General features: G+C 32.2%; 4 protein-coding genes across 14 annotated transcripts; 2 read left to right on the top strand and 2 right to left on the bottom strand.

Annotated features, from left to right (window-relative positions):
* Positions 1–1,036: 1,036 nt before the first annotated feature.
* On the top strand, positions 1,037–3,741 carry LOC105830495 (metallophosphoesterase domain-containing protein 1). The gene is made up of 5 exons (XM_012669855.3): positions 1,037–1,378; positions 1,713–1,857; positions 1,941–2,217; positions 2,555–2,781; positions 2,859–3,741. Exons 1-5 carry the CDS (start codon positions 1,256–1,258, stop codon positions 2,984–2,986), a joined length of 900 nt encoding a protein of 299 aa, XP_012525309.1. The 5' UTR covers positions 1,037–1,255; the 3' UTR covers positions 2,987–3,741.
* On the bottom strand, positions 2,280–13,002 carry LOC105830463 (ribose-phosphate pyrophosphokinase 1). 8 transcript variants are annotated; one of them, XR_003625946.2, is made up of 9 exons: positions 12,753–13,002; positions 10,862–11,069; positions 10,086–10,269; positions 8,729–8,791; positions 5,685–5,908; positions 5,281–5,614; positions 5,038–5,162; positions 2,964–3,075; positions 2,280–2,748 (listed from the first exon to the last, which is right to left on the bottom strand). XR_003625946.2 is itself a non-coding variant. In XM_012669808.3 (8 exons), the coding sequence occupies exons 1-7, from the start codon at positions 12,832–12,834 to the stop codon at positions 5,070–5,072; spliced, it is 1,188 nt and encodes a 395-aa protein (XP_012525262.1). In that variant the 5' UTR covers positions 12,835–13,002; the 3' UTR covers positions 2,861–3,075; positions 5,038–5,069. The 8 variants fall into 8 exon arrangements, 7 of the variants coding, with proteins under 7 accessions (XP_012525262.1, XP_012525254.1, XP_012525246.1 ...); XM_012669808.3 differs by lacking the exon at positions 2,280–2,748 and having other exon boundaries at positions 2,861–3,075; XM_012669800.3 differs by lacking the exons at positions 2,280–2,748; positions 2,964–3,075 and adding an exon at positions 3,593–4,778.
* LOC105830501 (ubiquitin-conjugating enzyme E2-22 kDa) lies at positions 11,879–24,069 on the top strand. 4 transcript variants are annotated; one of them, XM_036294077.1, is made up of 7 exons: positions 11,882–12,306; positions 13,795–13,947; positions 14,214–14,296; positions 14,525–14,688; positions 14,844–14,978; positions 22,216–22,265; positions 22,354–22,392. In XM_036294077.1, exons 1-6 carry the CDS (start codon positions 12,244–12,246, stop codon positions 22,221–22,223), a joined length of 606 nt encoding a protein of 201 aa, XP_036149970.1. In that variant the 5' UTR covers positions 11,882–12,243; the 3' UTR covers positions 22,224–22,265; positions 22,354–22,392. The 4 variants fall into 4 exon arrangements, with proteins under 4 accessions (XP_036149969.1, XP_036149970.1, XP_036149971.1 ...); XM_036294076.1 differs by lacking the exons at positions 22,216–22,265; positions 22,354–22,392 and adding an exon at positions 18,460–18,574 and having other exon boundaries at positions 11,879–12,306; XM_036294078.1 differs by lacking the exons at positions 22,216–22,265; positions 22,354–22,392 and adding an exon at positions 23,956–24,069.
* Positions 21,811–24,042, bottom strand: LOC105840304 (E3 ubiquitin-protein ligase RFWD3). Its single transcript, XM_012687210.3, has 3 exons — positions 23,908–24,042; positions 23,591–23,725; positions 21,811–23,487 (listed from the first exon to the last, which is right to left on the bottom strand). Exons 1-3 carry the CDS (start codon positions 23,915–23,917, stop codon positions 22,007–22,009), a joined length of 1,626 nt encoding a protein of 541 aa, XP_012542664.1. The 5' UTR covers positions 23,918–24,042; the 3' UTR covers positions 21,811–22,006.

Raw genomic sequence — 24,069 nt, 5'->3', positions numbered from 1 at the left:
CTAGAAGCTTTGGTATAAGAAAAAAGCCTCAGAGAAAATTTCGTATATATGTGTGAGTGAGGAATCGGTACGAGGCGGTCCGAGGATAGAAACAGAGCACTAGTTTAATTCACAAATTAATATTAATACGTGTATTTTAATTCTGGAAAAGAATTTTTAAATCTATAAAAGAAATATATACGAAATCTCATTAATAATGTGCACAAATGACTCTACATTATCGACCTCGATCAAATTTGAGAGGCAGTCCAGCATCCCCTTAAGACGGAAACGTGAAAAGTTTAATGTAACTATCTCTTTCTATTGTGTTGAATAGAAAGAGACAGTAACTTGAAACTTTTCACTTTTCACGTTTTCGCCCTAGGGGAAAAATTACATGATCGATACCCTGGTGAAAATGTAAAATCGGAACGTAAGTCAAATGTAAAGGGAGAGTAAGAGAAGCGTTAACAAACCTTCTACGAAGCGTAAATTGAAACAATGAAATGTAAAAGAAGCTTTAACACTTCTTTTACATTTCATTATTTCAATTTACGTTTCGTAGAAGATTTGTTAACGCTTCTATTACTCTCCCTTTATATTCAACTTACGCTCCGATTTTACATTTTCACCAGGGACTTTTCGATCACGTTCCCGCCCTAAGGAAAAGTGTTGATCGCTACCTAGGGCTAATTGCACACTGTGCACGATGGGCAATGAGAGATATCCAATGAGAGTTTGTCTTTTTTCAAAAATAGAACTTTCATTGGATATCGTTCATCATATAATTACATTAACCCCATCACGTTTTACTTATTAGCAGAACATATAAAAAAATCATTAACATTTGCTTTAAAATCGTTTTGATTCAAAAGTTCATATTCGAACTATAATTAATTTAGATTAAAAATCGATTCGAATTTTATCAGATCGATTCGATTCGATTCGAATCCAAATAGTTCGCACATCTCTATAGTTAGTAGATAATTAATTAGATATTTTTACTGGTATTTGTCGACAAAGTTTGCAGTCGACATTTTGCGAAATCTTTACGGCTATTTTTAGATTCTTATGATGGCTGTCGTTAAGCATATTGTTATTTTATTTTTATTCATATAAATGGAATCAGAGAGGTCCGTTTCACGTGCAAAAAATGCAAGGAGCAGATGAAACGAATGTGTTATACGTACCTTTATGTATACATGCATGCATACACACTGTCCTGCGATACACAGTAGTGACGTAACGACGCGTCTGTCGCATTTACCGGTTCAGCATGAAAATAGCTATTCATCCATTGACAGCTGATCCCACGGCAGCCTGGCATGAATTATCTCAGCATCAAAAAGTTGTTAAAATAAATGCTAAATTGCCGACGACCGAGGCACCGAGCGACAAGGTATGTTTGATTTTTAACATCTCAATCTCTCTATGCGAAGAAATGTATTTATGTTAACCTTAAAAATCATCTTATATGTTTGACGTCGTTAATCGTTTTTTGAGGGGAAAAAAAAATTGTTTTTCATTTCTTAGGGTCGGTTGTTCCAACTTCTTGGTAAACTTATCTACCAGGTAAGCATGTGTCTATCTTTATTTCTTTTCTTAAATAAAGACAAATATTTACCTGATAGGTAAATTTACCAAGAAGTTGGAACAACCGACCCCTATTCGGTCGTCACCGTGAATTAGTCCGAGATACACAGGTATGTTTAGTGATAATTTTCTATTTTCAGTTGCGAGTGGTATGCATGAGCGATACGCACTCGCTCACGCCGTATATAAAGTTCGACATCCCCCTGGGAGATGTCTTCATCCACGCTGGCGATTTTACGAAATGCGGTAGCTTGCAAGAAGTCATAGAATTCAATAATTGGATAGGTAAATTATCATGTGTTACTAATTGATATATACTACTATATGAGAAATATAGATATCAAAAGATGGATTTCATGTAATTCTAGGTAACTTGCCACACAAGCATAAAATAGTTATAGCTGGAAACCATGAGCTTAGCTTTGACCCCACATTCACACATCCTTTTTCTGTGCATACCAGTGGGGATCATCAAAAACATACAGGAACCAGCATACTCGACAATATACCTACTTTGGGTATGTCCAAGGATACTCTCGCGGAGGCTATTAAAACTACAAATGTTAAAGATTACTTGACAAATTGTACATATCTCGAAGATTCCGAGACTATAATATATGGAATCAAGATATATGGTACTCCATGGTAAGTAAATGTTATATCAGTTATCGCTACATAACTTGATGAATGAAAGTAAAGCACATATGTAACATATATTCATGAGATTTATACAAAAATGTTAAGCTTGCATTTACAAAAACATTTTCATATTTTATGCTTAGATATTCCAAAATTAAATAACCAATCTAAAATTTCATTGATGTATGTGTTTACTTGAGATGTAATGTCATTGTATCATGATTGTATAAAAAAAAAATTGGTGCTTGCCTTTCTTGAAAACATTATATGAAATATTTGTAGAAAATAATTTCAGGTATAAGAGATTCTTATTTCTGAGGGATACATTTCATTGAAACTTTAGGCAACCAGAGTTTTGTAAGTGGGCATTTAACGTGCCACGTGGAGAAGCGTGCCTCTCAAAATGGGAAATGATTCCATCTGACACAGATATCCTCATAACGCATACTCCTCCTGTAGGTCATGGAGACCTAGTCTGCACTGGAATACGAGCTGGATGTGTCGAGTTATTGTCGACGGTGCAGAATCGTGTGAAACCTAGATACCATGTATTTGGTCACATACACGAAGGTACGATGAATATTATTATATATTTGTATTTATATTGGGAATATCTCTTATCTATTTGATGTAATTTTATCTTACAGGATATGGCATATCTTCAGATGGCAAGATAATATACATTAATGCATCAACATGCGATCTAAATTATCTGCCAAATAATCCACCAATAGTATTTGATATAACATTACCTGCTGGTATTCAAAAATCATAAATCTTCAAACGAGATAACGTCAATGTATATCTACTTCATTGCATAATGGTTGCATAATGGTCAGGAATACTTCAGATCCTTCTTATGAGCTTGAAAAACCATTACATTAAAATTAGGGAGTTTCTTGCCTTATTTTTTAAATTATTATAATGTATGCATAAACAAAAGATGCAATCCACGTTACAAATGCTTCAAAACATTTGAGTGATTGAGTACCAATTAAAACAAAGAATTTTATGAATTGACCACCATCAACATGTTTCAAAGCGTTTGTAGCGCCAAGTGGATCGGATCCATAGAATATAAGTAATAATTTGCCTTTCTTTTTCACACGATTTGTAAAAAAAATCTCAACGATTTATAAAATTTCAATATTAAGTAAGATATAATTCAATTTGTAATCTCTTTCTTAAATAAAAGTAAATTGTATATTATATTGTTTATTTCTCTTGATAAATGTAAAATTTTCGATATCTATTTTCAGCAAGAGATTAAATTGATATTTCAATATTCTTGTTAAATAATGGAATTGGCAAAAGAATTTATTATTGAAAATATGACATTTTTGGGGATGTGCTTTATATTTCTTATTAGTAAAAAAATCACTTTTACTTTTTATACATTTATTGTAATACCCATTCGAGTAACAAATGGCACTTTCTTATTAAGCCAAAAAATTTATGATCGCTATCATAGTCAAGTCAAGCTAAATCCGCATTGATTATAAAGAAATATAAATAAAATAAAGTTGCATTTTATTGAGTGTTATAAATTATTTTGGTTTTAGTTTAGTTGGTTTGGAGGTCGATAATGTAGAGTCGTTCGTTTATCCTTGTTTATAAAAATATTTGCTTCAAAATACAAATTATGTAGCTTATACGTACAAATAAATGGCATCCCTCACTTCAGAATACATTGAAGAATAAGACTATATTCGTCAAATTATGATTAAAAGCCGTAAAAAAGTTTTTTGTATGATCAAATTTAAAAAATCTGCAGTGAAAGCGTTTAGATAAATAAAATTTGATCACACAAATAACTCTATTTTACGGCTTTTAATCGTAATTTGACAAATATAGTCTTATTCCTTAATCTATTCTGAACTGAGGAATATTTGTACATATAAGCTACATAATTTGTATTTTGAAGCGAATATTTTTATGAACAACGATAAACGAATGACTACATTATCGACTTCGATCAAGTTTGACGGACAGTTTAGCATCCTCTTAGGCCCGGTTCCACAACTCACGGTTAAATTAACTGGCCGATTATTCCATTGGAATTGACCAATCGTATTTGTCGTTAAGCAAAATTAACAAATACGATTGGTCAATTCCAATGGAAAATCGGCCAGTTAATTTAACCGTGAGTTGTGGAACCAGGCCTTAATATGATCAACAGTATTATTATGTTTGTATTAAAACATACAATCAGTGCCATTTTTCTATCGTGTATACGTTATAATTGCAATGTGTTGGGCACATCTTAACTAACCTACAAAATTTAAATGTCTTTTCACGTATGAAAAATTTTTTATGTATAAGTATCGCAGATCTAAAATTGATTCAAACTTCTGATATTTGCAAATTATGCTACGTGATCATTACGTGCATTAAGGACGCATTTTAATAATAGTTTACAAATATTTCAATCCATTAAATTACTATGATCTCGTTATCGCAACAGAGAGATCCTTCATTTTGTTATAAATTGAAACTGATGAAAAAGGTGCTATGTCATATAGAGTTGAAATGACAACTCTCTTTAATCACAACGAAAATTCTAATTCCTGTTAAAAGAAATTCATAGAATTAACTTTAAAAAAACATCTTATATACCTAAATCTCTAAAATTCATTATTTAAATTTCCGTATCGATTGATCGTTGTACTTGCTATCAGAAATTCATGAAAAAATAGAACAAATGTAATTTCAATTTGGAATCAGGACACAGAATATGAATCTAACAATAAGCTAGCAGGTAGTCGGAGTAGTTTTTAACCAACAATAACAATAAACAAATGTAAAAAGAGAGTATGTTCTTCTTACATTGTTTAAAGTAGATTACGGAAGATTTCCATCTAATACGGTACATTTGAAAACAAGTACGATACAGATTCACCATTGTGTGTCCGCCTTACTGCTTCAGCAAACATCATCGAAACATCAATACACTGAAAGATAAAAGGCAATCAGTCTTCTGTATCACGATGAAATCCACATAATACTACTGTCACCGTTATCGCGATAAGAATTTTGTATAGAAATTTCTTTAGCATAAGAAATAGTTACCTGAATCCTTGGGCAATCTTTCATGTGGCCATCTTGAGGAATAGTATTGGTGACTACCACAGCCTCAAAGCAAGCATTATTAATTCTACTAATGGCTGGCCCACTGAAGATACCATGTGTAAGTATTGCATAAACCTTCGTGGCACCAGCTTCCAACAGCTTTTCTGCTGCGTGACAGATGGTACCGCAAGTGTCAGCCATATCGTCTACAAGAATAGCAACTCTGTCTTTGACATCTCCCACCAATACCATGCTCGCAACTTCATTCGCCTTTTTTCTTTCTTTATGTATGAGCGCAAACTCGACATTTAATCGATCTGCGATAGATGTGACTCTGTAAAGTAAAAAATGAATAGGCCATGTATTCCTTTGATAAAAATTATTTTCTTTTTCTGATTACTCACCTTTTGGCACCGCCAGCGTCAGGGGAGACAATGATACTGTTTCGCCATTCAACAATATTCTCCTTAATCCATTTGAGTACAGCTGGTTCGGCGAATAAGTTGTCTACTGGGATGTCGAAAAATCCTTGTATTTGACTAGCATGCAGATCCATTGTGATAATGTGATCAGCACCCGCCACGGAAAGCATATTCGCAACTAGCTTTGCGGAAATTGGTGCGCGACTCTGTAAAATACATTTCAATAGATCAGTTTTGAGAATTTGTAAGAGTCCTTCAAGTCCATTTGCAACTGGAAATATCCTGCAATTTAAAAAAATTGCTATTAAAGTTCTTTAAAAGCGTAAAAACATCTGAGAAATTCAAAAAATTATAAACCAGTTTATTTTACTACCTTTTAAGCTAAACAAAAATTTTAGAAAATATGTTAATTTGTTTCAGCTGCCTGCGTCGGCTTTTTGGAAGATACAACATAATAATAATTTACTAAATAGTAGATTGCCAAAGAGTTTTTTTCAGAGGGGACAAAATATGAATATAATGTGGCCATATACTAAAACATTATTTATCAGAAAAATATAAATATATTCATAAAAAACAATTTCAATAGTAAAACGACGTTGCAAATGCACCCCAGTTAGACTCTCAACAACTATCATAAGTGAAGCAAAATATCTAAAATTATGAACGCAAAACGAAACACAATGCATCTCAGTCCCTTGCTCTTATATATAGCAAAGGATAATATGAGATAATATGAAATGAACAAGAGGGCAAACATTGTGTATGAGATACGTATACAGATAAGAATGTCACAAATGTAAAGATATATTTTAAAAAACAAATATGTCAATATTGTGAGTGCATTTTTAATTTTGTCTGTGCATGTTACATAAAAGAGAATTTTTTATTTGCAAATTAAAATATATCCGTATTAGTACATTGTCCTTGTAACGCAGAGAAATGCATTGTGCTTTATGGATGGAATATTTTTAGTAAATCACAGTATTTGTAATGAGCATTAGGCTTATAAAAGCTTTTAATAACTATTTCAATGTATTACCCACAATTATTGTATTGACAAGACAAGTTATTACTAGATAACACATTGACATTCCTATGCTATTTAAGCATTAATAAGATAGGCAATATTTGATTAGTGCACTTGGACAATAACACTGATTTAAGCTTTATTAATTAGTACCCAATGAAACATACATTATGCGTACCCCATTACTAATTGTCAATGTACTGCTATTATATTAATATTTTGCCCTCTCATTCGAATATCAATATGCTTTGACCAAATGTGTCATTCATTCAATCATTCATGGGGATACCACTGTATTGTATAGCAACGATATTATAAGTTTGGTTAGTCCTACAAAGAAAATTCTTGTCTGAATTCAAAAATAATATTACAAATCGAATGGTTCATCGAGTTATCATTACAAACGCTGCACTCGACAATCTCGTTGCTATTATACTCACTGTAGACAGGTCGGGTAGAAAATCCTGAAAATATTCAATTATTCAGAAACTTAAAAAAGAATATAATTATAATGTTTTTCCTAGCAAACATTATAGTTAATAATAACTTTTCTTTAATCTCTCTTTATTTTGTAATATAAAGACGTAGCAAATGATAGAGCTGATAACTATTTTACAGGAGATAATATGGAATTGTAGAATTTTTAATCTTATATATTACTTCCATGCAGTATCCACTTTTAACATTAGAGACGCTCATTTTTATTGTATGTGAAGAATGTAATAATGTTACATTGGTACTATAAACTTTTATAATTTTATAAAATAAATACATGTATAAAATAAACAAAATAATAAAAAATATAATAAATATTTACAATATAATAAATATATAAAAAAATATATATAATAATAAAAAAATTAATAAAATAAAGTACTTTAAAAATTGATTCATTATACAATTATTATATTATGTCGTAACAACAAAAATGAACAGGAGACCTCCCTTGAAGAAATCTAGCATGAGTTTTGCAACAGCCGTTTAGGTTATCCAACTTTTGATAACCTTACGTTATAGATAACATGCTTGAAACATATGCATTTGCAGTGTTTAACATTCTAAAGTATTTGCTATTTGTCCCAAATATCTCAAACATCTCTTTGCTTACAAACATCTCAATTATCAAGTGATAAAATATTATATAAAAATAATATATAAATATTTTATAACAATTTACATGTAATCTTATAATTATCTATACTCTCATCTATATTTCAAGATAATATGCATCTATAAGCAATGAGTTGAAATTAAAATTTTGATATAACGTAAATCTGATTGAATAATGGAATTAATATAAGCTTAACTCATGCTTGACTTTTTATGAGATTTAAATAATTATATAAATGATATAAGTAATAACCATTATTTCTATAAATAAAATGTAAAATGTTATTATAAATTTCATTTGTAATTCATGCATTGCTTGCATATTTTGATTATATTATCCCTGTACAATATTTCCCCTATATACATACTTGATCTGTATACACTCATTTCACCATTTGCTTTACACAACATGATATTTAAAAACCAACAATACTTTTTCTATTATTTTGTATATGCACGATTAAATATGCACAAAATTCTAAGACATATATCATTTATATAAAAAAGTGTCTATTCTAATTACATATATAAGTGTATACAGTCATTTAAATTTGTAACCATAAATAACAAGACAATATAATCCCAGCTATAAAAAATTAATGTTCTCATTAATTTTGATCCGTAACAGGCACAGATATCCCAAATAGATATGCTTTAAAGAATATTTAAAAAAAGTTGCAATAATCAGCGAATGGTGAAGATCCTGTAATCTAAGTGTATTTAGTGCAACCCAATAACATAAAGCCGACAGAGTACAAGCGAGTATTTCGTATGACGAAATGATAAGATCGAGTTTTGCGTTCGAGAAATGATATTATTCCACTGGTCTGTTGTAAAGCTAGACAGAATTAAAAATAGAACAAATAAAAGGACCATCGCAAGTTACCCTGAATTTCCACTCGTTCGACTTCATGACAATCTGATTTTTAGAGTCTCCACCATCACCGCCCTGTGAAGATATAGTATGTTAAAGAAATATAAAGCTTCCTCAAGATAACGCCTCCTCTGTTATCACGCTTGTTTTAACTATCAAAAACTTCGAGACATAATATTATGAAACAGAGATTAGAAAAATATATTGTACTTGTGTACTTGCGTCATATTAAAATACAAATAAAACAATTGATTAAGATGTGGTAATAAAATATTTTTAAGAAAAAAAAAACACTCGGTTTATTATTTTTAAAAAATTTGCTAGGTGAAAAACAGTTAACCATACTTAAATAAGATTTTTAAAAACGTACTTTCTATCAAGTTAATAAATCGCAACAATTAAAAATATTTTATCAGACCAGGTCCTACTGATAGTATAAAATACATGGAAAATTTCTACAATTGCGTATATTAACTACCTATATCTACGATACTCGTTTAAATCCTGTTGGAAAAATTGTCGTTTGTACATCATGTTTTACGTTGTTTTTTTTGTAAAAGTCAAGCTGCCAAAGTATTATATAAAATAAAAGATTAATATTCACAAGTATCTATTTATTTAAAAATAAATAGATTGTAATTATGTTAATTCTCAAACGTTCACAAGTAGTATAATAGTAATTAAAGAAAAAGGGCAATTATTGCAGCTATAATGCACAGTTTTATGTTGATGTATATACATATATACATAATATAAAGATGTATACTGCAATGATTATATAAGCAGTCTATATAAAAAAAGTTTTGATTACAAGACCATATTACGTTTAATAAAAGTTCATCATTTTATGAAAGTTTCAAATAAAAATACATAATGAAAGTATTTTTAATAAAATTACAATTCTATATTAATATAAACTTTCTACTGTAAACTTTTCGTAATTACTGTTTGCTTCTTATATAGATATACTAATGCATTATCTCACGTGTACCATGTTATGAAATTGCAAATAGCTAATTATATCACTGATGCAATCTTGATAAAAAGATGCATATTACTTGCTCCAATAAAGAGTTCTTTAATGCCATTGCCTTTACAAGAGCAAATAATATGGTCTACTTAAAATATTACAAAAAATGTTTTATTATATATGATGCTAAACAGAATATTAATTTCTTGGAATATATACTTGTACCTAACAAGGAATATAAAATTGAAATAAGTGATAAGAGATTTAAAGGATATAATAAAATTAAATTGTATTACATATATATATATATATATATATATATATATTTATATATCGCTGAATTATATGTAATAGAAATGTAACAATAAATAATAGTTTTATTTTCTCCAGTTTACCTACCTTGTCTTTCTTGTCCTGTCTTGCATAAGGAAAACAAGGAATAACTGCCGTTACTCGAGAAGCAGAAGCAATCTTGCAAGCATTGATCATGATCAAAAGCTCCATAAGATTATCATTCACCTCGCCACTTCCACTTTGCACGATGTACACATCCTCCCCACGGACAGACTCTCCTATCTCCACACTAAATATTTATAATATCTTGTTATTTCTTGCGTTTGTACAAAAATGATAGAATATTAGCAAGGCGGTTTCTTTCAGTTGAATTTTTCTGATTATACAGTGTACACAGAGGGTACAAACTGAAAATTAATATTAGCAGCATTGCGAACGATAAAGACAAAATCCGAATTAATTTGTAGATATCGATGCGTACCGCTTTCCGTAGCACGTGGGAAAGCACAGTGGGGGTTTTCTCGTTTATCATCGTGGAAAACGTGAATACGTCGGTGTACGTGATGCATTTTGTTTCGAGAAACCTTATAACGCGGATCGATGCGGCGTAGATCGAGTTGAAAGAATCGTGATCTAAAAATCGGGAGATGCCTCGAGAGAGAACACAGCACGCGGGAGTAACGCAAGCGGAGAGATAAATCTCACGGCGAGGTTTGGAGTACGCAAGGCCGGGACAGAGGAAGGCGCGAGGAAGAGACGAAAGAAGGGACGCGAGAGAATCAAGGCGACCGACGACACGTGGTTACGGTGACTGAATGAAAACGTGGTCATCACGAGCGCGTGGTTTTTACCGCACGACGCACACCGAGAGCGACCATTACCATGTCTCGAGGTTGCTGAATTTCTTGGTGACAACCTTGCCGATGTCGATGCCGAGGCGGTCGACGATCCGCTGGGCGAGATCCGGATGCGAGGTGCCGCTGAAGACCTTGATGTTGGGCATTCTGCTCTGCAAGACTCGCACGCGTGAGTTTTCCAAGTTTGCGCGTAACAAACTCTTGGCACGTACTGGCTGCGACACGGGCATCACTACAACAGAAAACAGCCGGGGGCGGTCGGGCCAATCGGCGGTGATCGCGCCTACCGGACGTGACGTCGCGCGCGATGGAGCACGCTCCGCCTCCACGCGCGCAGGGGTATCTCGACGCGTACAAAACGAGGAGAGGAGCGCTCGCTTATCGCGCGCCCGACTTCTCTCCCCCTTTCATCTCTGTTTTCCTCTTATGCGGGAAATAACGAGGCCTACCCTAATACCGATTGCGCGACAATCAGCGCGCGCTTCTTTGCTGCCGTTCTCAACGCCCGGTCGGCAATGGTCGGCAATGATCGATACGACGTCTCACTCACTCACTCACTCATTCTTTCTCTCTCTCTTTCTCTCTATCTCTCTCACCAATTTTTACCTATCGGAACTTTACTCGCTTTTACGGCGGCCCCGCGCAAAAGACGCCTCTACAAAGTGGCCCACGCGCTCGTCCCTCGTCCTCTCTCTACCGCCCTTAAGCCGATAACGTACTTTTATCGCGAGCGTGGCGCGGCTGTAATCTCCGGATATCGTCGATTGACGTGCACGTTGCCGCACGTGCTCGCTCGCGTGTCGCCGTAGACCGCTCTATTTGCGCTGCGGGGTGCAAATCTCGCGCGGCGCGGCGCGGCCCGCGGTGAGAAGAGCAAGGACGTGAACCTAGACAAAATTCAAAAGGGGCGGGCGCGAGCCGCGAGAACGGGCGATAGTCAACTTTTGCCCATCGATGTGGCGTTGGCGGCGCTAAGCCGAACGAACAAACGAGAACGCGAGTCCGCGTGTGTGTCGTACTGTGTGGTGTATCGTGGTGTAGCCTACGTCCCTATGTGCGCGACGCGGCGCGGCGTGAGCCTCCTCTAGACTGTCGACGCACGACCACCGGGTTAGGGACGACAAGGGAGGCCCGTGCCAGCGCGCGTGGAGACGTCAATCCGGACGACACGAGAACGACGATTCGGACGCGGGTGGATTCGGCGAGATCTCTGTGGTGGTGGTGGTGGTGGTGGTGGAGGAGGTGGAGGACGACGCTCTCGGCGACGCGACGCGACGCGACGCCACGCCACGCCACGCCGTCGACGTGTTGATACGCGTCGCAGCGAGCCACGGTAGCGAGCTGGTCGTTTGTTCGACCGACAATGACAACGTGCTAACCGTGGTACCAGGCGAGTCTCGGGAGTCATGGCGAACATCGCGGCGCAGCGAATCAAACGGGAATTCAAAGAGGTTATAAAGAGCGAGGAGGTGAGTGGTGAGCGAGCCTCGTCACGGCGACGGCGGCGGCGCTCGGGGGTCGCGTGTCCGCCTTCTTCGCGCGATAAGCCTACGGCGGGTAGCAAAAGCGCGTATCGCGCGATTACGCAATCTCTATCCTCGTCGCCGCTGAATCCGCGGGGAGGAGAGCCTGTTGCGCGTCGCCGGCGCGTCAACCGATTGTTATTCATAACTTCCGTACGTAGCATCCCTCGAGAGTTCCTGTCGTTAAAATTTCATCGAAATCGTCGAACCGCTTTCGTAGCGCGTAGCGCTAACCTGCGTGTTCGCACGCGGACGATGACGTGCGTATTTCGATGCGCGATGACGATTAGCGTCTCCTTGCCCCTAACGTCAACGTCGTCGTCGTCATCGTCAGCCACGGTCTAATTGAATCTCGCCTGGATGTATAGATGGATCGGCCGTCTCGTACTCACCACGATGCGCGTGTGCGGCTCCGGGTTCTCGGTCGCACTGAGATCCCCGGGTGACTTTACACTTCTTCAGATTGCCATTCATTTCTGCCCGCCTCGCATCCGACGCGTTCTCGTTGTCTCCGATAATGCTTTCCACGTGCCTTTAGACTCCGGCCGAATTACGCCGAGGCGTTGCGACTAAGGCACCGTATCGCGCATGATAGTTGTGAATTATTATCCACCGTGGAAAGCTCGAGATTCCCCTTATCGCGCGTCGGATGTCATAGGTTATGATTACATGTTTATTTTGATAATTATATCGCGAGTTTGACGTAGTACCACACACGAATTTTTACGAATTTTATGACGGAGCATAATTTAGCAACGTGTGTTGACGTTGTTTCGAGTCCTCTTATCTGTTGTCACATAACTGAAATGTTTTTCTTTCACCGGGAGAAGGAGGGGATGCGATTGAAAAACAAGTGTCGCGTGTATTAAAAACTGTCCGAAATATTACCGTGCTACTATGATTTAAAGCCTCGATGCCTCAATTGTTTTTAAATTTTTTTGACATTTCGTTTTTGCTTTTCCTAATCTTTTGCGTTTGCGTCAATGCGTCATTTGCCTCAAATATACTTTAAGTTACAAATTTTACAATTCTCATATCATGTAATACATTTTTATGCTTTTCAAAGATACATATAAAGGAAATAAATCATTTTCTAATTTAAATTTAAATTTTACAATTTTAATTTTATATGTTTAATCATTTCTTCACGATAAATTAATATGTATATTAGCTTTGTTGTGACTACATTTACTTGTTAATTTGAATTTAAGAAACTTTTATATTTAAATTGCAAGTTTAATACACTTATATAATGTAAAAATTTATTTCCATTTAGTAGTAATTTTTTTGCTAAGTAAATATTGTATTGCAGGAGTTTCAAAATCTTATTCATTTAAATTGTTATGTGATGTTATTACAAAATTGAGATAAATATTTACATTAACAACAGAAACTTGATTATTTAACACATGTTTATTTAATGTTTGTATGTAGATAGCAAAATGTGCGATTAAAGTTGAGTTGGTCAACGATAGTCTTACCGAATTAAAGGGAGAGATTGCTGGTCCACCAGACACACCATACGAAGGTGGTAATTTTGTGCTCGAAATCAAAGTTCCCGAGACGTATCCATTCAATCCTCCTAAAGTAAGTTGATATTTTTTTAGAATATAAATATAATATTTGTATAGCAAGCATTTCCATAGTTTTCAATAATACTTCTTTAATTTTTAACAAGTTTTTAATAAGATTAATTACACATGAATATTATATAAACTTCATTTTGGAATTTAAAAATTAGTAACATATTAATATATTGTCTCTAATAAACTTATATATTTTATTTTGTCATAATAGATAAATTTTTATAAATAAATTGTCAAAAGTTTTGTAAAAACTTTTATTTTTTGCAGGTACGTTTTATAACAAAAATATGGCATCCCAATATATCTTCCGTAACTGGTGCCATATGTTTGGATATTTTAAAAGATCAATGGCATGTATTTTTATTATAAATTTATTACATTTAATTGGATTATTAATAGTTGTATACCAAAAACTTTTGTTCAACCTATAACGTCTTCTCTATAAATTGAGAATACATTTTAATATTTATTATCATGTTCATATCTTTTCTACATATTTCTTAATTTGATATTATTTTGTTGTATAATATTAACGTAATTTATGAATTTACAAAATAATCTTTCCTTTTATATTTAAGGGCTGCCGCAATGACTCTGCGTACAGTATTACTGTCGCTACAAGCGTTGTTATCTGCAGCAGAACCTGATGATCCTCAGGATGCAGTAGTCGCTAAACAATATAAAGAACATCCAGAATTGTTTCGTCAAACTGCCACACATTGGACATTTGTATATGCAGGTGGTATGTAATTTGCATAATCACGTACCTACGTTTATATATATATTTTAATACAAAGTATACGCGCGCAAGCGCGCGTGTGCATGCATGCATGCAAACACACATACATATGTACATACTTTGTGTTAAAATATATATGATTTATATCGATTCTCTAGGGCCAGCAAAGATGCCCGATTTAGATGACAAAATAAGAAGATTAACAGATATGGGAATTGAAGAACATAATGCGAGAGTCGCTTTATCATCATATAATTGGGACTTGGAACGCGCCACTGAGCACTGCCTCTTCAGTTAGTGATAACTACATAGTTAATTTGTCACATTCAAGCATTTGTCACATCCATTCATTTTGTGTTAAAAATTTTCTTGTAATATCGTGTTTGGATATTGATAGATTTTACAATTGGAATTCTACATCTAGAATATGACAATATTTGGATGATAAAAAACCTTAACCAGAAAATCTATTCAATATCTACCAATAGTCACATTTATTTAATTTGTAACATAAGCATGAAAGAGAAATAATTATTAAAAAATGGCTAGTATAAATCAATTAGCTAAATTTTAAGCATTTTATGAAAAATATATTGTTCTGTATTACATTCTGTTTAAATTCTACATTGTTACTTAAGAAATAATGAAATTTAAATTAATATATTCTTGATTGCTTACATTATACGTAATAATACAGTATATCTCAAATTTAAATATAAGTACATACTCTTCTTCAATTCTCTGCATACCATTGTCAAATTTTTATTATTTAATTGACTTTTGAAGTTTTCTATTGCAGTACAGATTTCAAATTTATATTAGGAATATTGAATTTTCACTCAAATTTGCTATACCTTTAAATATATATAGAGTCTGTTTGCAGTTTGAATAATAATGATTTGCGTTTTATATCAGTGATGTACAAATTTTCTTGAACATTATTAAGCTTATGATAAAGCATGAGAAAAAATTTTGATTGTTGTGTTTAACTTTTTATATTTAAATTTGTTGATTAACAAAAATAATTTTTTGAACTAATTTTAAAATCTGTCAGAATCACTAAATGTAATTTGATCATCACTGATTTCTGATAAATAAAGTAATATTATGCAACATACCGTATTAACATGTATAAAAAACTTTTTTTATTTGAGGTAGAAAAAATATAATTTGGGCAAATCCGCTTGTATATTATTAAAGTAAGATATGACCTGTAAAAAGATTCATAAACTTGTTCGCTTTAATGTTGATGTTTTAGACTTGTACATTTTTAGTGTGGCTTACATGAGGTGATAAAACTATCATGTCACAGATATGTATCTTTACAAATATATATTATTTTTCTGTTTTTATATTTGTACCATGCCGTGTACATTCCAGACTCAGGTGTAAATGGCATTTATAGCAGCGTCAGTTAAATTCTATATTTAAAAATATATAATTAGAGAGAAAAAATAAAAATAAATAAAAATTGATTTTAGTAACAATTTTGTAAAATTATGATACAGCACAGCTAAAAAGAATGAAGATGTTATTAAGAAATTTAATTATTATTTGTATAATAATGTATATGATACAAAAATGCATGTAGTTTTTTGTACAATTGAAATGTTAAATCATGTGCATTATACAGTAAAAGGCTAAAAAATTTAATTATTGGTTTACATCAATTAGTGATATGCAATTTCTCAAAAAGTGATCAGTCGATTGTAAAAATTGTTTTGCTTTATTTTTTATATTTAGCTTGCGATGTATTATCCTATATATGGGATTGTTTATGGATGTGGTTGTGGTTCCAACATCCTTTTTGATGTTTTAATTACTGTAATGTTTATCATAAAATAAATATTCTTTTTCCATTGTTTTGCTTGGATTTTGGTCTATACAGATTTTCCTTAACGTATAATTTTTTTAAACATTGAGAGGATTTACTTATTTTCCATAATATCAGTATATAAATTTTTATATTATACTTTTTTGTTAATAAGTATTTAACACAAAACTTTTATTATTTAATACTGAAGTATATAAATCATGTCAGAGATGGTTGAATATTAATTTCTCACTAGATTTCTTGTATATAGTCTATATACAAAAGCAATATATAAAAATATATTTGTAAAATTGACTATCCACTCTCTTATGTGCGATAAGTTATTGAAAATGTCTTTCCTTGTAAAACACCATTAAATTTAATCTATAATGTACAAATACGACTTGATATTGTATACAACATGTAATAAATTATTAGTAATAGTAATAAATACTGAATTCATTAATTATGACAAAACGTGTATATGTATAATGAATAATGAAAAGAGCACTTAAGTAATAACAGAAAATATTGGATTTAGACCGCTTATATTTTATTAGTATGTCTGTATAAAGGCGTTCCTTTTTTTATAAAAATGCGTAATTACTCTAATTTTAAAATTGTACACAGTTATTTCTAAGCCTAACCACTTACAAGTTTTTTTTTTAATTTACAAATCTAGACAAAAAATACTTGCGCGAAAATGCAGGGTATTTCAGAAATGATAGCCATAACTTTTGGGAAAAATAGGTCCTTTTTTGAAACAACCTGTATTTTGAAAATTCAAATCCACGGCAGCTATCCCTAAAAAATTTGAAAAATTTTGAGATCAGTAGCAAGAGGATCGGACTATAAATGACAGAGTAGTCTGCGGACATACGAACATTATACACATCCGGTACTACAGTCATTTCTAGGCCTATCCACTTGCAACAGACATATTTTAAAAAATTTTCAAATCTGGGCCAAAAGTTCTCGAGCGAAAATACTGGATTTTTTGGAAATAATGGCTTAAGAAAACTTAGAAAAAAATTGTCCTTTTTTGAAACAATCTATATATAAAAAATCTGAAATCATGGGCAGCCATCTCTGAAAAAATTATATACAGATATTTGGTACTACACAGTCATTTCAAGCCTTATCCACTTGCAACAGGACATTTTTAAACATTTTCAAATCTGGACCAAAAATTTTTGCGCAAAATTACAGGGTGTTTCAGAATTGATAGCCGTAACTTTTCAAAAAAAAAAAAAAAATCCTTTTGTGAAACAACCTCCCAAAGAATACATTATAGTCAAAATGACATCACATTGATGTCATAATTACGTCACGACAGAAAAGTCAAAATGATTTTTGGTAACAAAATTTGACGGTTTATTGACGTCAAAAAAATGTCATGCTAGTAATATATTTAGTATTATAGTAATGTGCAGGGTTTTTCTTTGCTATAGTTAAAAGAATTTTTGAAATACATTTATAGAGTAAAAACATGTGAAACAAATTTATTAAAATGTTTATATCTTATAATTATAATAGATATAATTGAACAAACAATATATATATTAGTATTATAGTTTTCATAATTTTAGTGTATTGCTCTAAGAATATTTCTATTGCAAAATTAATTATTACATATGCATAATATACCATAAGTATAATTTCTATATAAGCTGATACATTTATATATAAAAATTAAAGATCAGTTATCTTTTCGTCACGGAGCAGTCATCTTTTCATCACTAAGAGTGTGTTCGGGGAGCGCTATTAGCGCTACCAACATCAGTCCATTTTTATTACTCATTAAAAGTAGAACAAGGATAAACTGATGCTGATAGCGCTAATAGCGTCTCCTCGAACACACTCTAAGTAGCAGATACTGTAGAATCAATTTTTGGTCATACAAAAAATGCGTGACTATTTCGAATCAAAATAAAGTCATTTTGACTTTTTGTTGACTTTAGTGTGTTCCTTGGGCTGTTCATCGAAAAACTGAATCCATGAGAGCCATCCTTGAAAAATTTGGAAAATTTTGAGACCAATTGCAAAAGGATGATCGAACCACAAATGATGCAGTAGTTCGCAAACATACAGACCTGGTACTTATATATAACTAGCTTTTTCGTGCGGGCTCAAAAGCTCTTACTTCACATACACACGCACGCACACATACACACGTGTCCCGGGTCTATTTGTGTATATGCGGATCAAATATTCTCGCACTTTTTCTCTCCCTTCTTTCTCCATTTTCTCTCTCTCTCTCTCTGTCTCTCTCTATTTCTATCACTCTATTTAAAATATTTGTAGATATATTTATTTTTATAATTGTATTTTAAATAATTTTTTTTAACATTAGTTAAATAAAACTACGTTGATTTTACTTTATCTTTTAATTTGAAAAAAAAAACGAAAACAAATTTATTAACTCTGATGTTTATAGTTCAAATTATATAAATATATTTTTTTTTTTTGAGAAAAAGTGAAAATTTAAAATTTTGAAAAACTTAAAAAAGATAAAAAGGAATTAATTTTTTAAAAAGATGTGCTAGATTTTCGTTTTCTTAAATTATATTTAACTAAAAAAAGGAATTGTTGAATAAATCTACGAAGTATATTATAGTAATATTTTGTAAATATTTATAAATATTTCATAAATATTTTTATAATATTTATGATAAATCTTAATGATCTGTCAAATCTATAAAGACCACAAAAATATTTATAAAATATTTGGATAAATATTTATAAAATATTCAAATAAATATTATAAATATTTTGTAAATATTTTATAAATAATGTGTACTGTCTGGGATATAATTTAGCCTTATCAAAAGAACAGAGCAAAAACATATTTTTATAAGTTATTCTACATGTTATTTCGTATATGTAAAAATCAGTAAAAAAAACTAGATTTATATTTATTTATAAAAAAATATTATTTAACTACACGTTTCCCAAGCAACACATATTAGTCAAGATAACATTAAACTGATATCAACTTGAGGTCAAATAAAACAAAGTCATTTTGACGGCAATCAGTCCCTCGATATTGATCAATTTTTGATGTTATTTGGACGTCAAAATGACATCACATTGACCATTTTATAAAAATTTATCTATAAACTTACATAGCTACATATAATTATAGTTATAAAGAAAATTTCAATCACAATTTATAATAGAAATGCGATTGGGTAGTAACGGGTACAGACCAAGGATCGCAGATTCTGGCCTCGGTAACATACGCATGGGGAGGGGATGAAGAACTAAGGGCAAGGAGCAATCATATTAAAGATAAGTGAGTGCTCAGTATATGTTTGATTCTTGCCTTTAGTTCTTTATCTCCTTCCCATACGACCGTATGCTACCGGAACAGTGCGATCCTTGGTACAGACAGCGAAAAATTGTTTATAATATTACTACAGCAAAATAAAAACTATTTTTGGCAATATAATACATGATTTCCATGTAATTTTTCCCGTACAATCGAATAGCTATTAAATCACTATTAGTTCTTTTCAAAAAGTCGATTTTCGCAATTTGTTTAAACAAATTTTGTTATAAACATAAAACAATTTTTTTACGTTTAAAATGTTCTTTTGACCTAAAGTAAAGGTTCCAAAAGTTACTTTTCCGATCCTTCCATTGATCTAGTCATGGGATTTATGAATTAATCAGCCACTATGGCCGGTATTCATAGTCAAATCTTATTTCAAGATCGTCTCAAGCAATGTCTTAAGATGCTAATACGGCTCTGTGATTGGTTGATGGCATCTTAAAACAGTACTTAAGATGATCTTAAATATAAGACCCGACTATGAATACCGGCCTATGTCTCATATAAATACTGATACAGTGAGAAATCATGTCGAATCGACATCGACGTCTTTTTAATCATTATTTTTCATCTGTGGGGAGGGGAAGGATAGCCGCTGCTCGAGTAAGCATAGTGCTTTCAATAATACATTATTTCCAATACATGAAAAATGATTGTACTAAAATTTGTTACAGAAAATTAAGTGAGTTAACTCAAACCTGATCTGGAAATCTATTGCATAACTTTATTATCTGTTAATTAATAAATATTTACATTAATATTTATATTTTATATTTAATTTATATTTAATTAATATTTATAATTAATATAAATTTAATAAATTAATATTTATTATATTATTTTATTAAATTAAATAAAGTTTATATTTATTGTAAATTAATATAAATATTAATTTATTCTATTTTAATAAATATTAATTTAAAAGCATGTTAATTGTAGTTACTATACATACTACACTTGTTTAAATATTAGTGTAAAGCATTGTCATTTATAATAAATTATGAAAACCCTAATGCGCCACAGTAATAATATTATGAGTTAAATTGACAAGTTTAATAAATACATCTTTTAAAATTATATAACAATTTTATTGGCAACATTTTTTGTAAAACTTGTTATTTTGTAAAACTTATACTTTTTCAGATATTTTGGAAGTCCAACCTATGTATAGAGATAAAAAGATAAAGTCAAATTAACCAAGTTAAAATGATTTAATGTCATAATATCGCTTATTTATATATATATATATATATATATATATATATATTACGTCGTTAAGATGAGATAAATGTACGTCAGTTTTACAACTTAGACATCATAGGTTTGTTTTTTATTACTGCACTGCTGCACTGGTTCAATAAGTTAGAATAAAACAAATATATTTTTTCTCATTCTAACTTATTGCACTAGTGCAGCAGTGCAGGAATAAAAAACAAAGCTCATCTTATGAGTGACGTCTGCTTCGTCATAAAAATGATCAAAAAATGCTGTTGATTATACGACACTTTGCTACCTAGGTAGGCTTCATATTTATAAATACGAATTATTTATTAACAATCAAAGGAAAAGTATAGTTTTCAGTATATCTAACAAATGTACTAACTAAAGCAATCTGAAGTATAATTTCATTGAAGTATCTTTTTATTCAGAAATGGCATATGAAAATTCTCGCATATTTTTCGCTTTTGACATTCACAAATTCAATAGGACTGCGCCAAGTATCCAGAAACCTTAAAGAAAGAAAGTTTCTATGCCTCATAGGAAAATTTGTTTTTATTTGAACTTGGTTAAAGTTATAAAAAAAGTTATTTTATAATCCACACTTTTTAAAGAAAATTTTACAATTATAATTTTTGCAACACATTTTACCCTTAATGCACAAATGGTTCTTTAATATACATACATCTATGACTATATCTATGATTTTCTAAGTACAAAAAATAAAAACAAGTAGAAGATAATAAAAAAATATTGTAAATGGTTTTTTAAATGTATATATATTTCTCCTTTTATATCAATCAAAATCTATATATATATATATATGACAATTTCAAAGAGGTCAGTCTGTCATATGTATACAAAAATACATCATCAAGAGATATCATTGTGTTCTGTTGTATCAAATATGCACAATAACGAGGCAAAGTATCATTTTGTACATTTGTATTTTACATTTATGTTAATTGTCCGTAATTATATAGTCTAAGTTTCTTTTCAGAAAGACTTGTTAAAAATAAGTTATTGTTGATGTTAAATGAACACAGATCCCTAATAGGATCTGACACAGGGAGATTATGTAACTTTTGGCCATTTGCTATACTCCATAATGATATACTACCACTTGATTCTATGAATGCTGATACCAATGTATCGTCTTCCACAGATAAATAACATGGTCGAGACAAAAGTTGTTGAGAATTACCACCTTGGAATGTATGTACAGCATTATATGTAACTATTTCTTCATTTAGCGTATTCCTTTCAATAGTACATACTATGTGTCTTGCATTTGGTTGTCTAGAATTAGGACGAGATGATATGAGACAGTGATGATTTTTTTCATCATAGCGCACTGAGACGAAAGGACCCTCTATAAACATCTGTTTGGAAAGATAAGTGGTGTCTTTAATTTCATATGTATAACATGTATTCAAATGACATGCTATAAATCCACCTCTGCTGATACCACTACCAGGATTTGGCGGTATTGTTGCCATTGATACAACTGGTGATCTATCACCATTACTCTCCAAGATGTTAATAGCACAAGAAGTTTGTCTAATATCAAATTGACTTATAGTTCCATTTTGTGCACCAGTTAGGAAAACATATGGATTATCACCTGACCAACAACAACTCCAAAGTGGATATTCTGTTTGGTATGTGTGCATTGTTGTATTATTTTGGATGTCCATTAGCTTTGCACATTTATCAAAGCCAACACTAAGAAGAATTGTTTGTTGGGTAGAGTGAAAAGTCACATCTCTTATAGCCTGAGTATGTAAGACAGTTATTTGCCGTAAATTAAAACATTCGCAATCCAACTTTCTTATGCCATATCCGTTGAACAGCATGTTTGTTGATTTCTGAGAAACAGCCAGGAGTTTGTACCATGGATTATAATCTAAGACGCGGCAGCTACCCTCCTTACAGATTTCTATAGATTGTTCTAAATGAAACTTCCTTGAAGTAGGGACACTGGAAGTACCCTGACCAGTATCAATATTGATTCTTAAGTTTTGACTTTCCAATTCAGTAATACGTTTTTTCATGCTAGCTATCTGGTCCTCGTATAATTTCAAACGAATGCTAGTCTGCGACAATTCTGTCCGTAAACGATTCTTTTCAGCCGATATGTTACTCAAGTCCTTTCTTAGCTTCTCATATTCAGTAGAGTCAACTGCTGTCAGTTTTTTCGCATATAACATCCTAATATGTTTCATGGTAGCTTTCTTATTGCATTGTGGACAACGACGATTTGTACTGTTGCAAGAATGCTGTAACCATTTCAGAATGCAACTATGCCCAAACAGATGTCCACAGCGCAAACAGCACAAGCGATGCTCTCCTGAAGTGGTCCATTGCTCCAGGCATATTGAACATGCTTGATCATCGTCCACATTCAAAACATCTAAGTTCACGCTGGCTGTATTTGCTGTAGAAGATTTAATTTTATTTAGTCAAAATACAGACACTTGTAGATATTTATAAAATTTTTATTTCATTACATTGTGACATCTAAGATATAAAATACATACTTTGTTGTGACCCTTCAGCTGAGATATTAGTCTCCTCGTTATTTTGCACATCATTGGCAGTGTTTTCATCTTCACGTTGATTTTCCGCGTCTTGCTCGTCCACTTGCATTTGCTCTTCTACTACTACATTTTCGTCTGTAATGATAAAATAATATTGTTAAATTAGTTATACTTGATTTAAATCTGACTGTAAACAAATATAATATATTAGACATTCTTTATTGTAAAAGTTATATAATTTGTTAATTGCATTATTGTACAATATCCTTTTTGTTCCTTTGAGAAATGCATATTAATATATTGTTTATTGTACTTACTGCCTTCCATAACCTACTTATTCGAGCATCAAAATTTATTTTTTTTAGGTTAAGACTAGCATGGGCTGAAGTGGCTGAACCAGCCTGCGACCTACGACTCCTGCGAGGCTGCCTGACACCAGTTGAAATAGATGTCTGTATTCTCAACACATAAATGAAGAA

This window comes from Monomorium pharaonis, chromosome 11 (genome assembly GCF_013373865.1).
Source record: "Monomorium pharaonis isolate MP-MQ-018 chromosome 11, ASM1337386v2, whole genome shotgun sequence".
Lineage (NCBI taxonomy): Eukaryota > Metazoa > Arthropoda > Insecta > Hymenoptera > Formicidae > Monomorium > Monomorium pharaonis.
Note: the sequence above shows the minus strand (reverse complement) of the source record. Positions and strands in the feature narration are given on the sequence as shown.

Excerpts from the sequence above, each read along its gene's own strand:
- LOC105830495 (XM_012669855.3), top strand. The coding sequence starts at position 1,256 with ATGAAAATAGCTATTCATCCATTGACAGCTGATCCCACGGCAGCCTGG. Across the intron at positions 1,379-1,712 it reads CCGAGGCACCGAGCGACAAG|TTGCGAGTGGTATGCATGAG; the intron begins GTATGTTTGATT and ends TTCTATTTTCAG. Across the intron at positions 2,218-2,554 it reads AAGATATATGGTACTCCATG|GCAACCAGAGTTTTGTAAGT; the intron begins GTAAGTAAATGT and ends TTGAAACTTTAG.
- LOC105830501 (XM_036294076.1), top strand. The coding sequence starts at position 12,244 with ATGGCGAACATCGCGGCGCAGCGAATCAAACGGGAATTCAAAGAGGTT. Across the intron at positions 14,689-14,843 it reads GACATTTGTATATGCAGGTG|GGCCAGCAAAGATGCCCGAT; the intron begins GTATGTAATTTG and ends TCGATTCTCTAG. Across the intron at positions 14,979-18,459 it reads CACTGAGCACTGCCTCTTCA|TGTGTTCCTTGGGCTGTTCA; the intron begins GTTAGTGATAAC and ends TGTTGACTTTAG.
- LOC105830463 (XM_012669808.3), bottom strand. The coding sequence starts at position 12,834 with ATGAATGGCAATCTGAAGAAGTGTAAAGTCACCCGGGGATCTCAGTGC. Across the intron at positions 11,070-12,752 it reads AGCCGCACACGCGCATCGTG|TGATGCCCGTGTCGCAGCCA; the intron begins GTGAGTACGAGA and ends TTTCTGTTGTAG. Across the intron at positions 10,270-10,861 it reads TTCAGCAACCTCGAGACATG|TGTGGAGATAGGAGAGTCTG; the intron begins GTAATGGTCGCT and ends ATAAATATTTAG.
- LOC105840304 (XM_012687210.3), bottom strand. Across the intron at positions 23,488-23,590 it reads AGCTGAAGGGTCACAACAAA|CAAATACAGCCAGCGTGAAC; the intron begins GTATGTATTTTA and ends AATCTTCTACAG.